Source organism: Suricata suricatta, chromosome 8 (genome assembly GCF_006229205.1).
Source record: "Suricata suricatta isolate VVHF042 chromosome 8, meerkat_22Aug2017_6uvM2_HiC, whole genome shotgun sequence".
Taxonomy (NCBI): Eukaryota; Metazoa; Chordata; class Mammalia; order Carnivora; family Herpestidae; genus Suricata; species Suricata suricatta.
Window position 1 is genome coordinate 23,033,782 of NC_043707.1, and position 15,928 is coordinate 23,049,709.

Below are 15,928 nucleotides of genomic sequence, written 5' to 3' on the forward strand. Positions count from 1 at the left end.
GAGCGACCGAGCCACCCAGGCGCCCTTCCCTCTAGCTACTTTTAAGATTTTTTTCTGTATCACTGGTTTTGAACAATAGATTTTGATATGCCATGGTGCAGATTTCTTCATCTTTCTTGTGCTAGGGATTGTTGAGCATCTTATGTCTGTGGGTTTATAATTTTTAATATTAAAATATCTTTCCACCCTCTTCTTGTTCCTCTTTTTTAGAGACTCCAATTATTTGTACATAAGTGTGAAGTGTCCCACAACTCATTGATGCTCTTTTATTTTTGGTGATTCTTTCCTTCTGTTTTTCATTTTGGATCGTGCCTATTTTTATGCCCTTAATTCACCAATCTTTCCCTCTATAACATCTAATCTGCTGTCCATCCAATCCAGCATCTCAAATCCTGTCATTTTCTTTCCTTTTCTTTTTTAACACACAGCTGTTAGTGCATCTTTTTTTCCCCTGGTTTTTATTTACTTCTGAGAGACAGAGAGAGACAGCACGAGCAGGGGAGGGTCAGAGAGAGAGGGAGACACAGAATTTTGAAACAGACTCCAGGTTCTGAGCTAGCTATCAGCGCAGAGCCCGATCCAGGGCTCAAACCCACAAACTGTGAGATCATGACCTGAGCTGAAGTCAGATGCTTAACCGACTGAGCCACCCAGGCACCCCAGTGCATCTTTAAAATATCACAAAGAAGTATGAAAAAGCTGGCATCTTGCTGTTTCTGTAGCTGAACTAATGTAGGTCTTATTCATTAGTCTGCTGAACTTTTCCTTTCTCAGAAACAGAGTCCATCACCAAGTTTTCTAATATCCTTATTTTTAACTCTGTGGGTTGCTGAATCAAAGCAGCTAAATTTAATGTAAGTTCAATGTCATTTCCTTCAAGAATTAACTCATCTTTCTGGGCTTTAGATACTGAACAGGTAATGCCTGGCCTCATCTGAACCCAGTAAGCAGATGTACTTTTTGCCAAAGAAATTTCAGATTTCAACAAGAGAACCATTCTCCTGAATTACAACATTGATGGAGAAGTGAACATACACATGATTTGGGAAACAAAGGCAGAAGGAAATGGCAGATAAAATTAAATTTTCTTATAACCTGCAGCCCTTTGGCAAATACTTGAGGCAGACAGAGGTTTCACCAGGAACTCCCTCCTGTCTTAATGTTAATGCCTTGCTAGAGATAAAAACAACCTTAGCTTGACAATAGCTAGGCCTCCCATATCCTTTCTTCTTTCTCCCTGGAAACTTCACCTTGACTTTACCTCCCCCAACTCCATAGTAAATAACCAGTGTCTCTTCATTGTCCTGGGGCAGCTCTTCCTGCCCATGGGTCCTGTTCCTGTATTTAATAAAATCACCTTAAAAATTTTTTTTAATGTTTTATTTATTTTTGATACAGAAAGAGACAGACCATGAGAGGGGGAGGGGCAGAGAAAAAGGGAGACACGGAATCTGAAGCAGGCTTCAGGCTCGGATCTGCCAGCACAGAGCCCGATGCGGGGCTTGAACCCACGAACGTGAGATCATGACCTGAGCCAAAGTCGGAGGCTTAACCGACTGAGCCACCCAGGTGCCCCCAAATCACTTTTTTGCATCAAAGATATCTTCAAGAATTCTTTCTTGGCTGTCAGTACTGGACCCCACCACCCCACTATCACCACCAGAAAAACTCATCACACAGACTTCATCTTGTAATGGAAACACAGTGTGACACTCTTCACCATGTTCTGTACATGACTACGATAGTGTGAATGGTAGCTACTTCCTTTATATTTCCCCACCATTTGTCAACTCGGAGTCTCTTCTTTTTCTTTCCAAGGAAACTGAGTTCTACACTGATGTAGTTGAAGTCTCTATTGGTTTCCTCTGGGGGCCTTCATAGTAACAGTATAGCCCTTCAGAGTGATGTCAATGTTTTCTGGAATGCCAACAGTCTGATTGCTTGAGAAGGATCTTCATTCTCATAGTGAATGCAGCAAAAAGCAAAACAAAACAAAGCAAAACAAAAAAATCTCAAATCTTTTGGTTTTCAACTCTAGGAGTTTGGTTTTGGCCTTTTAAAAATAATGTTTATGGGGGCACCTGGGTGGCTCAGACAGTTAAGCGTCTGACTTCGGCTCAGGTCATGATCTCACAGTTAGTGGGTTCGAGCCCCGTGTCGGGCTCTGTGCTAACAGCTAGCCCAGAGCCTGGAGCCTGCTTCAGATTCTGTGTCTCCCTCTCTCTCTGACCCTCCCCTGCTCACACTGTCTCTCTGTCTCTCAGAAATAAATTTAAAAAAAAAGTAAAAATAATGTTTATGCATTTTTTGAGAGAGAAAAAGAGAGACAGAGTGTGAGTGGGGGAGGGGCAGAGAGAGGGGAAGACAGAATCCCAAGCGGGCTCCAGGCTCTGAGCTATCAGCACAGAGCCCAACGTGGGGCTTGAACTCACAAACCGTGAGATCATGATCTGAACTGAAGCTAGATGCTTAAGCTGAGAAGGAAAGCTGGTAAACGCAAATAAAAAGGGCCAGCCAGATGTCCAAGGCCAGATACTCCCTTTGCATGCCTTTGGCTTCAGCAATCTGGGTTGCCTCATGCATCAGCCAGCAGCCAGGAACCAGAAGCTTGATTATACTAATCCCACCCACTCCCAAAGTATCTATGCATAAAAGATCAGTAAAAAAAGGCTGAGTTGGATGCTCAGCCTTTGGAGGTGACTCTAGTGGTCCGGCACTGGTGCGAAATAAATAGTCTTTTCTGATTCCCTGAGTGCTGGTTGCTTGTCTCTTCCTGGGCACCAAGTATTAACTAAAACAAACCGACTGAGCCACCCAGGCGCCCTGCTTGTTGGCCATTTCTATATCATCTCTGGAAAAGTGTCCATTTATGATAGGAAAAGACAGGATTCAGTAGGCAGAGAGGTAGAGTAGGGCCTAAGGTCTCTGGGTGGAGAAAAACACCTATTTTGGAACAATACTGGGAGTGTCTGACCATATCAAGCCCCTCAGCCATAAGATTCCTCTTAAGAATGTCACAGACCCCCACTACTCCCTCTCAGGTTTCCCCTCTGGAATTTGACAAAAGACCTAAGTAAGGCCATAGACCCCTCTTACAATGGAAGCCAGTCAGGAATGGACAACCCAGGACTAGAGTTATCAAGCCAATAAGGGTTGAACCTGAGAAGGGACAAGGGGGAATCAAAGGGGAAGGGCTGACCAGGGATGAGGTTTTTTGGCGTGATAATGGGGTTCATGGAGTCCAGAGCCAATGGTCAAGAAAGAGTTCTTGAAGATGTCTTTGGTGATTTTATTAAAAGGTGGCAAAAGGTGATTTTATTAAAGCACGGGAACTGGACCCTTGGGTGGGAATAGCTGCCCCAGGACCTTGAAGAGAGACTGGTTATCTACTACGGAGTTGGGGGAGGTAAAGTCAAGGCGAAGTTTCCAATGAGATTTTCATATGCTAAAGAAGACTCTCAGATACTGGAGGTCTAGCTATTGTCAAGCTAGGTTGTTTCTTCCTTTAGCAAAGCATTAACATTAGGACAGTAGGGAGTTCCTGGAGGAAACTGCCAGCCTCAACTATTTGCCAATGGGCTTCAGGTTATGTAAGAAAATTAATTTTATTTGCCTTTTCCTTCTGCCTTTGTTTCCCACATCAACCAGAACCTTATCAAACAAGGACCCTTGCCTACAGTCCTGGGCATTTACTTTCGAATGTCCCCTCTCTGTAAAGAGAGCTTTTCTACTATTCTTCCTTTATAATCTTATACTCTAATAAACGTTTGCCTGCTGCTCATTTTGTGTCCACTTCTTCATTCTTTGAAGTGGCGAGACAATGACAACTTAACTTGACATTGGTGAGGACTTGACAACTTAGCTTTTTGAGCAGATAAATCCCGGGTATTGTGGTAAAAACTCGTGTTATGTGCAGGGCAGCAATAGCACTGGTCTGGGGAGCATGCCAAGAGGTTGATTCATCTGAAATTAATTACCTGGGGGATCAAGTTAACAAGAATTGGCCAAAAGGAACACCACTAAATTGTTTTTAAAAATTTTTGTTTATTTATTTATTTTGAAAGACACAAGGAGGGGCAGAGAGAGAGAGAGAATCCCAATGTGGGGCTTGAACTCATGAAACCGTAAGATCATGATCTAAGCCAAAACCAAGAGTCAAACATTCAACCAGCTGAGCTACCCAAGTGCCCCGGAACACCACTAAATCTTAAATAACAACGAACTATCTTTCTAGTCACCGCAGTGAATACAAAAGTTAGACAAGGAGTCTTGAGGCCTGTGGGTTGCTGTACTCTTCATTTGCTGAGTTAAGACTGACCATACATACATGGTGTTGAGTGTGCAGGAGGCATCCTGAAAGAATGGTGCGGGGCATGACAAGAGCCCCAGTCTTCCTAGCTCTTTGTGGAGACAGCTGTTGGTAGCCCAGCCTGGGCAGCCGACTCACCCCTGGCAGCACTTTAGAAGGACTCAAGTGGCAGTTAACCATACTGTATGACAGGCTCTGAGAGTCAGAGGAGCTAGGGTTGAATCTAAGCCACAATACTCCTTGGGTGTAGCCTCAGGAAGTACTTTTCCCTTGGAGGTTCAATAAAAAGGGAATAATGATACCCATGCATTGAGCATTGAATGACGAAGAAATCATATACGTATAATGCCTGATTTATACTAAGTACTCAGTGCATGGTAGTTGCCATTATTAATAAAGGAAGACCTAGTGGGTCAGGATGATGTTAGTTTGAAATAATAATAATTAGAACAACTATTTATTCAGTGCTTTTCATGTTCAAGGTGCTTAATGTGCATATCAATTATCTATTGCTGTGTAACAGTACACGCCAAATTATAAAACAACAACTGTGATAATTATTGTTACTTTTGATCATTCTGGAGGTTGAATGGGCTCAGCTGAGAGGTTCTGGCTAAGGGTTTCTCATGCAGTTGCATGAACCTGGGGTCACTTCAAAAACTTCTTCATCAGTCACAGGTCTGATGCCTGGGCTGGGACGATTCAAACGGCTGGGGACTGCAACACTGGTATAAGGGTGTGATGTCTCCATGTGGTGCCTCTAGCCTAGCGGTTTGGAGGTAGCTGCACTTTTAAGACTCTAAAACCCATGTCCTGAGAGAGAGCCAGATGGGAGCATGTGGGTGGCTTTTTCTGCCCCAGCCTCAGAAGGCATGTAGTGTCACTTTCACTGCCTTCTTCTTCTTTTTTTTTAGTGATTTATTTTGAGAGAGGAGAGAAAGTGCACATGTGCTTATGAGCAGAGGGGCAGAGAGAGAGGGAGAGAGAGAATCCCAAGTAGGTTCTGCACTGCCAGGGCAGAGCCTGATGTGGGACTCAAACTCATGAACTATGAGATCATGACTGAGCAGAAATCAAGAGTTGGATGCTTGACCACTGAGTCACCTGGGTGCTCCCTTCCACTGTCTTTTATTCACTACAAATGAGTGGCAAGTCCAGGCCACATTTAAGGTGGGAGGAATTAGTCTCCAGTCCTTGAAGGAAGAGTGTCAAAACAATTTGCAGACATGCTTTAAAACTGCTATGTTTAGCATCACATTTAATCTTCTTAGAAGGTAAACACAATTATCACTATTTTACAGGTAGGGAAATTTAGAAGATTAGATGTTTAGAAGATTAAGTGACTTACCCCAGATCATAAAGTTACTAGGTGGTGCAAACAGGATCCAAACTAAGTCCATCAGTCTGACTCTAGAATCTGTGTGTTTCTTTTTCCATTTTTTAAAAAATTTATTTTTGAGAGAGTGTGAGTGGGGAAGGGCAGAGAGAGTGGGAGACAGAGGATCTGAAACTGGCTCTGTGCACTGAAGCAGTGAGCCCGCTGCGAACCTTGTACTCACAAACCATGAGATCATAACCCGAGCTGAAGTGGGACGCTCAACTGGGCCACCAGGTGCCCCTGGCATCTGTGCTCTTAGTCCCTATGCTATACAAATTACATTAGAAGACAGAAAATACGTAGAATATTTGTTCATAAGCTCTCTTATGTAGTACTTACTAAATACCAGTCACTGTTCCAAGCACTTTTCAGGGAACTATATAAGTTACAGAGAACAAAGTCAGGCTTAGGTTGGCTGGGCTGGGAGTGGGGGAGCAAGCTCACTGACACCAAGGAGCCTCCAGAAAAAACGCTCCCTCCCAAGAGTGCAGAGTGAAGGCCCCTGCTTGGTTGAAAGGCAGAGAACTATGCCTTACATTTTAAAAATTAGTTAATTGATTCATTAATATATTTTTAAAATTTACATACAAGTTAGTTAGCTTATGGAGCAATAATGATTTCAGGAGTAGAATCCAGTGATTCATCCCCTACATAGAACATCCAGGGCTCATCCCAACAAGTGTCCTCCTTGATGCCCTTTGTTCATTTAGCCCATTCCCCCTCCCACAACCCCTCCAGCGACCCTCAGTTTGTTCTGGTATATATATACAATGGAATATTACTTGGCAATATGAAATCTTGCCATTTGCAACAATGTGGATGGAACTAGACTGTATGATGCTAAGTGAAATTAGTCTGAGAAAGACAAATATTATATGACTTCACTCATATATGGAATTTAAGATACAAAACAGATGAACATAGGGGAAGGGAAACAAAAATAATATAAAAATGGGGAGGAGGGCAAAACATGAGACTCTTAAATATGCCTTACATGGTGACTGTCCCTGCACCTGGCCCCACAGACTCCAGGAGCCAGAGAATGAAAATAAACGAATGTAGCCTAAGGCATCTGCAGCAATGGTGTCAGGTAGGAGGCCAGGCCTTGGAGCCTGGGGACAATTGCACCCTGCCCTGCTGCCATCACTGCAACATGATCAGTGGCAGTCACAATAGGGGGTCCCAGAGCTCTGCATGTGCTCACGTGCACACACATGATACTGTGAGTCACCTGAACCTGGATATATCTAGGAGTCATTTGAGGGGTACTTGGCCTCCTGGACAAAGCTGGACAAGCAGCCTTTTATGACTGTGGACAGTGAATAAGCAGGACAGTCTGCATGGAATAAAGGAATTGTAAGGAAGTTTGTTTTCCATTGCTGCAATAACAAATTCCCACACAACTCCTGCAGATTTATCATCTCATAACTCTGCAGGTTAGAAGCCACACATGGCTCTTAGTAGGCTAAAATCAAGGTGTCAGCAGGGCTGCAGTCCTTTCTGGAGGCTAAGTGGGGAATCTGTTTCCTCGTCTTTTCCAGTTTCTAGAGGCAGCCTATATTCCTTGGCTCATGGCCCCTTCCTTCAGCTTCAGAACCAGGAAAGTTGCATCTCCTGGACTCTTCTTCCATAGTTACACCTTCCTCTGACTCTGTCAACTGGGAAAGATTCTCCCCTTTAATGGATCCATGTGATTAGGTTGGGCGCATCCAAATGATTCTGGATAATCTCCCCATCATAAGATCTATAACCTTAATCACATCTGTAAAGTCCCTTTTAGGATATATGTGGTAACATAGCCATAGGTTCTAAGGGTGAGGGTGTGGACATCTTTGGGGAGCCATTATTCTGCTTAGCATATGGAGAGACTCCAGGAAAATAACCTTGAATGGAGCTGACCACTCATTCCAACCCCACCTTCCAAGTCCTGCACTCCATATAACACATTTTCTTACCCACTGGAAGCCTTTAACTCAACTCATGTCAGCTGTTCTAAGGTAAGGTGGGTAGTGAAAGGCTTCATGATTTTTCCAAGAAGAGGGACAGTATAGTCACAATAAGGAGAAGTAGATGACATCCATACATCATCATATACTTAAAGCTTTTGTCATTCAAAATCTTATTTCCTAGCATTGGATTTTTGGGAGATAATAGGTAATATTTATTTTCATGCTTGTCATTTGCCAGGCACTATTCTAATTTTTAAAATTTTTTTATTATTTATTTTTGAGAGAGAGAGAGAGACAACATGAGCAGGGAGGGTCAGAGAGAGAGGGAGACACAGAATCCGAAGACAGGCTCCAGGCTCTGAGCTAGCTGTCAGCACAGAGCCTGACGTGGGGCTGGATGGAACCCATGAACCGTGAGATCACGACCTGAGCTGAAGCCAGACACTGAATTGACTGAGCCATCCAGGCGCCCCCTGGGTCTAAAGGGTCTAAAGACAACAACTCTGTAAGGTAGGTACTGGATTTAACTCAGTATGTACAGCCACAGAGCCCACATCTGTAACTACCACATGGACTGCCTTATTCCTGGGGTCCCCAGGAATACAACCCATGATTAGAAGTCACCAAAGGTCTACAATTCCTGCTCCTGGGATGCTAAAAATGATCACAACCTCACTGGAATTTGGAGGTGTTTCCATCAAGGCTGTGACCATAGGCAAACCTGTGCCCATCCTCATTGCCAGCTTGCGGGTCCAGGACTGTTCAGACAACGGCAACAGCCATTTCAGCAGAGGGCTGAATGCTGTATGGGATTTATCTGCCTCAGACGAATGAAAGCTTTGCCTGGCCTCTCTCCCTTACGCTTTCCACTTCGGTGCATCTAAAGGATCTGGTGCAGAACAGGGAGGCCCTAAAACTGAGAGGTAAGGTTGGGGTAGTGCTGGTGCACATGGGTGTTGGGAGTTGGCCAGAGAAGAGGGAGCACCCTGGCTCTGACACTGTGTAACTCCTTTCTGAGCTTCACTCTCCTCTGTGTGAAATGGGCTGATCATTGTACTTAACTCTGAGAACTCCTGAGAGAAGTTAAATGAGAGCACACTAATGCAGCGCTGGGTGCATGTCCTCAGGGAATCCTGTGGGGATTAAAAAAGCACACCCCTGTGAAGAGCGGAGATCAACTCGCTGGCACCTGTAAGGACCAAGTAAGTCTTACTATTCTGGACTGTCCCTGGGTGACTTAATTTCAAAGCCTTCAACTTCTACTTACATCTTCAAAAGTTTTTGCCAGTTTCCTTCTGAGCCCTAGACCTAACAGTTCTGTATTCAACAGGACATTTCCCCATGGAAGACACACAGAGTTTGCTCATGCTCTGGGCCTTTGTATAAAAAAAAGTCCTGCCTAAAAAGCCAGTTGTTAAGGACACACACACACACACAAAAGGCCATTTTCTAGGTTTGTATGCCTTGGGTGGCAAAAAAAGAGGCTCCTTATGCAACCTCAAGTTAGGAGAGCTACAGGGAGGCCCTGAGAGGGGACAGGCTAGGGAGGAGTTTCGGCCATTGCGTAGCCTAGCTTTGTTGGCTGGATTAGTTCATTCTTCTAAGGACAGCCTTCCCTTAGAAGAAAGGGCCTTACTCCTGATTACCTGGTTGCCCTTAGGGGATAGGCAGAGTGACTCCCTGGTCCTCAAAGTCTCAGGGTGGCCTCCCTTGGAGAACCTGGAGCTTAGCTGTTTTATTATGGGGCCCTCGGAGGTACTAACCTCTTCTGTGGAGGCCCATCCCTGAAGCTTTGGCCTTGGGGGCTCCTCCCCACAACTAGCTCAGACAGTCCTGGCTTTGAGATGCCTCTGACCTCATTAGTCATTCTCTCCTCTGCTTCATCACATCTAAACACTGTGTGTTGTAGTTGTTGATGTCCAGAGCTGGTTCCCGAACTGGGCTGTCAGCTAGCCAGGGTGGGAGGTGTGGATTATTCACATTTGTATCATCGCCACCAAATAGGCCATCACTACATATTTGCTAAGTGAGTACACAACAAGCATCTTAGTGCTGCTTTATGGGGCCCACTGTCCTCAAAGGAGGTACAGGGGACCCTCTATACAAATCAGGCCAATTGGGTGACATTTTATTTACTTGCTGAGTTTTTAAAGTAAATTAGTTGTTTTTAAAATAATATTTTTTGTGACTTAAAAATAACATGTGCATCGAAAAACATTTTGAAGTTCTGAATGTGTAAAGTTAAATGCTAAAAATCTCTTATTTATCTTCCAAACTAATCCCCACAGGCAGATACCAGTAAAAATTTTTTTAACAGCTTCATTGATACATAATTCAGATAGCATGCAATTTGGTTATTAAAAATTGTATAGGTAGTGTTTTTTGATATGTTCACAGGGATGGACAACCATTACGACATAATTTGGGGACATTTGTATTTCCCCCAAAAGAAATTCAGTGTCCATGTGCTTGCTTTGGTAGCAGATATACTAAAATGGGAAAGAAGTTCTGTGTCCACTAGCTGTCACTCCCCATCCCTAAGCAACCACTAATCTACTCCTTGTCTGTATAGATTTGCCAATTCTGGACATTTCATATAAATGGAATTATATAGGATGTGGTCTTTTATGTCTGGCTTCTTTCACTTGGCATGTTTTTGAGGGCCATCCATGTTGAAGTAGGTTTCAGTACTGAATTCCCTTTTTTTTTTTTTTTTGCTATAACACATTTTATTAACCAATCATCAGTCACTATTAACAATATAATACACTCCCTACAGTTGCTCAGATGGCCTGAGTTTAAATCCCTATTGGATAAGTTCTTAGATGACTGACCTGGGTAAATCATAATCTCTCTAAGCCTGACTCAGTTTCCTCTATATTAAAATTTGAATAACAAAAGAATTACCCTAGAGTGTCATAGTTGTACTGTCACAGTAATTAATATTTGCTGAGCATTTATTATGTGTGAGGTACTTTATAAAGATTACTACACAGACCTATGATTTACATACTAGGGAACTGGGGTTAGGAGAGGTTAAGTAATCTCCCAAGGTCCAACAGCTTCTAAGAAAGTGATGGAGATAAACAGAATCACAGGCCATCTGATTGCAAAGCCTGCACAATTAACTGTTAATGTAATGGAATAACAAAGTGCTTAGTAAGGACCTTGCAAAGAGAATGAATTTAGCAAATGATATCTGATACAACTATAAAAAAGCAGAAAAAATTAGCAATTGACATATCATTAAAATTTTTTTTAATGTTTTTTTTTTAATGTTTATTTTTGAGAGAGAGAGACAAGAGCACGAGCTGGGGAAGGGCAGAAACAAAGGGTGACACAGAATCTAAAACAGGTTCCAGGCTCTGAGGTGTCAGCACAGAGCCTGATGTGGGGCTGGAACTCACCAAGCAGGAGGTCGTGACTTGAGCCAAAGTCGGATGCTTAATCAACTGAGCCACCCAGGCACCCCATACATATCTTTGTAAAAAATGTTTGTTTATTTTTGAGACAGAGAGAGAGCAAGCAGGGAAGGAATCCCAGACAGAGAATCTGAAGCAGGCTCCATGCTGTCAGCACAGACCCGAACATGGAGCTTGATCCCACAGACCATGAGATCATGACCTGAGCTGAAATCAAGATTTGAACACTTAGCTGACTGAGCCACCCAGGTGTCCTGCAATTGATATATCATTTAAAGACACTTGCTACTGTTAATATTTTGGCTATTTCCTTCTAGCCTTTAAGAAATATTTCAGACATATCCAAAGTTTAGAAGGAAATGGACTTTCTGTGTCTGTTTTTTTAAGACATAAAACACAGTAGGGGCACCTGGGTGGCTTACTTGGTTGAGTGTCCAACTTTGGCTCAGGTCATGATCTCATGGTTAGTGGGTTCAAGCCCCGCATCAGGCTCTGTGCTGACAGCTCAGAGCCTGCGTGTCTCCCTCTCTCTCTGCCCCTCCCCTACTCATGTTCTGTTTCTGTCTCAATAATAAATAAACATTAAAAAAAGACATAAAATATAGTAGATTAGGTGGCTCTACCTTAGGTATTTTTTTCCCTGTGCATTATTTTTCTTTATCACTACATAACCATCCTTCTTCAAGCATCTGACAATTCCCTTTCGATAAATTCATAGAAAGGCCGGAAGGTCAGAGTCTTACCCTTACAGCTTCCTAAAAAATGTTTATTTATTTATTTATTTTTGAGAGAGAGCGCGCGAACAAGTACTAGTAGGGGAGGGGCCGAGGGAGAGGGATGTTAGAGAATCCAAAGGATGCCCTGCGCTGACTGCAGAGAGCCCAAAGCAGGGCTAGAACTCAGGAACTATGAGACCATGACCCTAGCCAAAGTCCACACTTAAGGACTGAGCCACCCAGGAGCCCCGACCCTTACAGCTCTGTGTGTGTGTGTGTGTGTGTGTGTGTGTGTGTGTGTGTGTGTGTGTGTGTGTGTGTGTGTGTGTGTGTTTGCCAAATAGCTCCCAGGGAAGAGTGAGAACAAGAGGCGAGGCTGAGCCCCCCACCCACTTTTTAAGTCATTTTATTCCATTACAACATACAGAAACGTGCACAAAAGTGTACGACTCACTGAATTTTCAGAAACACAACACACCGCGCACTTAACATCAAGATCAGGGAACCTTTCCAGCAGCCCGGAGCCGTTTTGCCCCTCGCCAGCACTACTCTCCGACCGGTGGGATTTTAACGCCAGAGGCCTACCAACCCCATTAGGTCTCTGGAAACTTAGTTTATTAATTACTTAGCTATCACCTAGACCACGAAAACGCGAGTTAGGTCTTGCCTGCAATCATGTTAACAGTCTTACGTTCCTCAACGCGAAGCGCACAGGGGAGTCCGTCTGCGCGAAAGACTCCGCCCGGGTCCGCCAGGCTCCCGACGTGCAGCGCGGCGGTCCCGGCGTGCCCTGCGGCGCGCGGAACCGGCGACCCGGTGCTCTGCCAGGACGGCGCGAGCGGCGGGGGCGTAGCGTGAGGCTGCGCGCCTGCTGGCGGCGGGAGGCGACGACGCGGGGTCAACATGGAAGTGTAAGTCATCCGGGACGCGTTCCCGAGCTCGCGGAAGTGTCCACATCTGGGGACGGCTGGGCCGAGGGGAGCCGAGGGACGCGGGCTTGGAGCGTGAGGCGAGGAAGAAAGGGACCCTCGCTCTGACCCTCGGAACATTCGATCGTACTCCCACCGTGTGCTTGGGACGCGAGGCCCAGCGCGGCTTGGCCTGACGGTCTTTCAGTGTGCCTGCTCCCTCTATCGCTCTTATCCTAGCGTGTCCTTGTTCCTTTTGGGGAGCTCAGCCCGGTGTCCCAGCGGGGACTTAGATGGTGTAAAGCCCTGAGTCCACCTTGGAGGTACCTGCAGGAGAGATGGAGAAGTGCTAGATTAGAGCTTGGGGCTTACCTTGAGGAGCCCTAGCTGGGAAGAAGGCCTCCCCGAGTTTGCAGAGCGGTTCGTCCTGCTAGGGAAGGGGCGGGTTTTCTGCGAAGAAGGAAGTACGGGAGCCAGGATTGGGATCTCAGAAACTGTTCTTCGTGTGTATGATGTTTGCTTATTGTACCTCGTGTAGATAGAAATTTTTGCAGCTGCTCCGCATATGGGTTTTTCCATGGTTCATATTAACTTGTAGGCATACCTATATTGTGTTCTCTTTGGCACTGATTATTTAATACTCACATTTTCCTTTGTGTTATTTTGCCTCATGTTTAATGGTCATGTATACTACTGTTTTTCAGATTTTTATGTAACTGAAATGAAAGCTTCTTGAAACAATACTTTTACTATATTCAGTACACTGTGATACTGTTTTTTATTAAAGGATGCTGACCCATTAAATTGATTTTGCAGTCCATTAATGGGGTTTAATCTGCATCTGAAAAACATTCAGATATATTGCTCTAGCCCAAGCTATTACAATTTTTCCCTCTTTACTGGGGTGTTTCCTGTCATTAAACAATCCCGCTTTAATTTGTCCATCTTAAAAAATTCCTTGTTCCCATATTCATGTCCACATATTGCTCCATTTCTGCTTCCTCTCAGAACAAAACTGCTTAGAAGTGTTTTTATTCCTCATTCTCAGTCAGTCAGTTGGGCTTTCATCCACACCAACCTATAGAAATGGTTTTGTGGTGATTATCTGAGCCCTACATATTGTCAAATTTAAAGGTTGATTTTCTGTCCTCAGTCTTCTTTAAAAAATTTTTTTTGCATTTATTTATTTTTCAGAGACAGAGCGTGAACAGGGGAGGGACAGAGAGAGAGGGAGACACAGACTCTGAAGCAGGCTCCAGGCTCTGAGCTAGTGGTTCAGCACAGAGCCTGACGCGGGGCCTGAACCCACGAACCCAGCTCATGACCTGAGTTGAGGCTGGCTGCTTAACTGACTGAGCCACCCAGGTGCTCCATCTGTCCTCAGTCTTCTTGATCTCCTGCAGCAGTTGATACAGAAATTCTGTCAATCGTACTTAAAAAACAAAACACTCCAGAAACTCTTCGGCCTTGTGACATGCTGTCTGCATTTCCTACTACACCAAAGACTGCTTCTCAGTCTCCTTTCCTGGTTTATTGTTCTTTCCTTACTTGGCTTCTAAATGTTGAGGTATCTTACAGCTCAGTCCCGAGACCCCTTTCTCTCCACATCTCCCTGGGTCATTTTATCCATCTATATGCTGATGACTCCCAAAAGTATAGTTCTAACCCTTTTCTCTCATCATTCATCCAGTTGCTTAATCCAAAAATCTAACCCTCCCTTTTTACCCCTAAATCCAGTCCATCAGCGAGACCTGTCATCTCTACCTTCAATATATTTTGTAGGCAGTTACTTTTTACCATCTCTATTGCTAAATGTAGTCTGTCAGCTTTGTTCTGGATTAAACAGTAGCCTTTGGCTTCCACTCTTGTCCTCCCCTCTATTTTGTTTTCTAGTTAGCAGGCAGAATAATCTTAAAATATTAATTGGATCAAACATCTCTATTAACACTCTTCATTTACTTTCTTTTGTACTAAGAGGAAATCCACATTCCTTACTAGGACCTAGATGACCCCGTATAACCTCAACTACTCACCAGCCCTCTCTTGTGCCACTATCCCACCCCCAAACACACACACACTTTCCACTGGCAGTTATGTAGTTCTATAATCTTCCAAGCCCTTTACTACCTCAGGACCTTTGCATTGCTGTTCCCTCTGCCTGGTATACTTTTCTCTCTGTCCTGCTCCCTCTTTACCTTTTTGATAGTTTAAGTTGCATGTTGCTTTTCCTCTTTAGTCAGCCTAAAATAAGTCCTCCTTTTGTCTCTTACAGCACCATAGTTTGCTTATTCTTTTGAATAATTACAAGTTGTAATAATATATGCATCTTTACTTGTTTAGTGCCTTGTGTGCTTCCCAAGAAAATTCCATGAATGCAGGGACTCATGTCTTTTCACCTAGTGCTTAGCGGTACATTTGGCATGCATTTGACAGCAGGTAGTTGTTGAATGAAGTAATGTAACAGTACTTCATTAATTTAGTAATTTAATTAAAAAATACTATAATTGAGTTAGCTAGTTTCCTAATTGCTGAGCATATAGATTTTCTGATTTTCCTAAGTGAAATGGTTTGAATCAAGAGTTTTTTCTCCTATAACAACCTGTCCATTTCCCCCAAGGACTCAGTGACTTCTTAACACCAGTTAAGAATTTTGCAGTGAGCAATTTATGGGAAAGTGAGGTTTCCAGAGAGTGGAAGGACCCCTGAAATGGAAAGGTCTGGAGGCCTAACTTTAGTTCCTGCCTGGCCTCCAACATGAGGTATGATCTCTGGCAGTGTGGTCCTTTTAGCATCTTTAGCAGAAGCCTGAGGCTCTGAGGGGACAAACACGTTGTACCTCTTTCAGGCATTCCTAGGACCTGGAGGGAGGCGGCATGAAAGGACACCTCTGAGTTTTTACTATTTTTCTGCAGTCGCTGAGTAAATACTTACTGAGTGAATAATACATATAGACATACACCAGAAGGTTTTTAAAGGTGATGAATATTTATTCTTTATTTGATTGAGTGACAGAATTTAAAAAATAAAACCTTGTTGACCGTCATTTGGATACATTTTCCTCAGGTAAAAAAGTTACAAAATATTCAAAGGAAAATTAAGTATTTGTATGTATGAGGTATTTGCTGTTTGGCTAACTTTGTCTAATGCCTTGGGATTATTTTATGTTCACTCTTACACTTAATATACATAGTTAGGGAAAATGAACTGTCTTCTCTATCATCTTTTTGAGATAATGTCAGAATTTAC

The 15,928-nt window shown here is 43.6% G+C and overlaps 1 protein-coding gene and 1 pseudogene across 2 annotated transcripts in view; one reads left to right on the forward strand and one right to left on the reverse strand.

Moving 5' to 3' along the window:
• Window positions 1-739: 739 nt before the first annotated feature.
• LOC115297526 lies at window positions 740-12,679 on the reverse strand (annotated as a pseudogene).
• CRCP (CGRP receptor component) overlaps window positions 12,555-15,928 on the forward strand; it is a 44,913-nt gene continuing 41,539 nt past the window's right edge. Inside the window, exon 1 of one of the 2 annotated variants that reach the window (XM_029948626.1) lies at window positions 12,555-12,685. In XM_029948626.1, the coding sequence (XP_029804486.1) occupies window positions 12,678-12,685 (8 nt within the window). In that variant the 5' untranslated portion in view covers window positions 12,555-12,677. The remainder of the gene's footprint in view (window positions 12,686-15,928) is intronic. The other variant, XM_029948627.1, reaches the window with a different exon arrangement.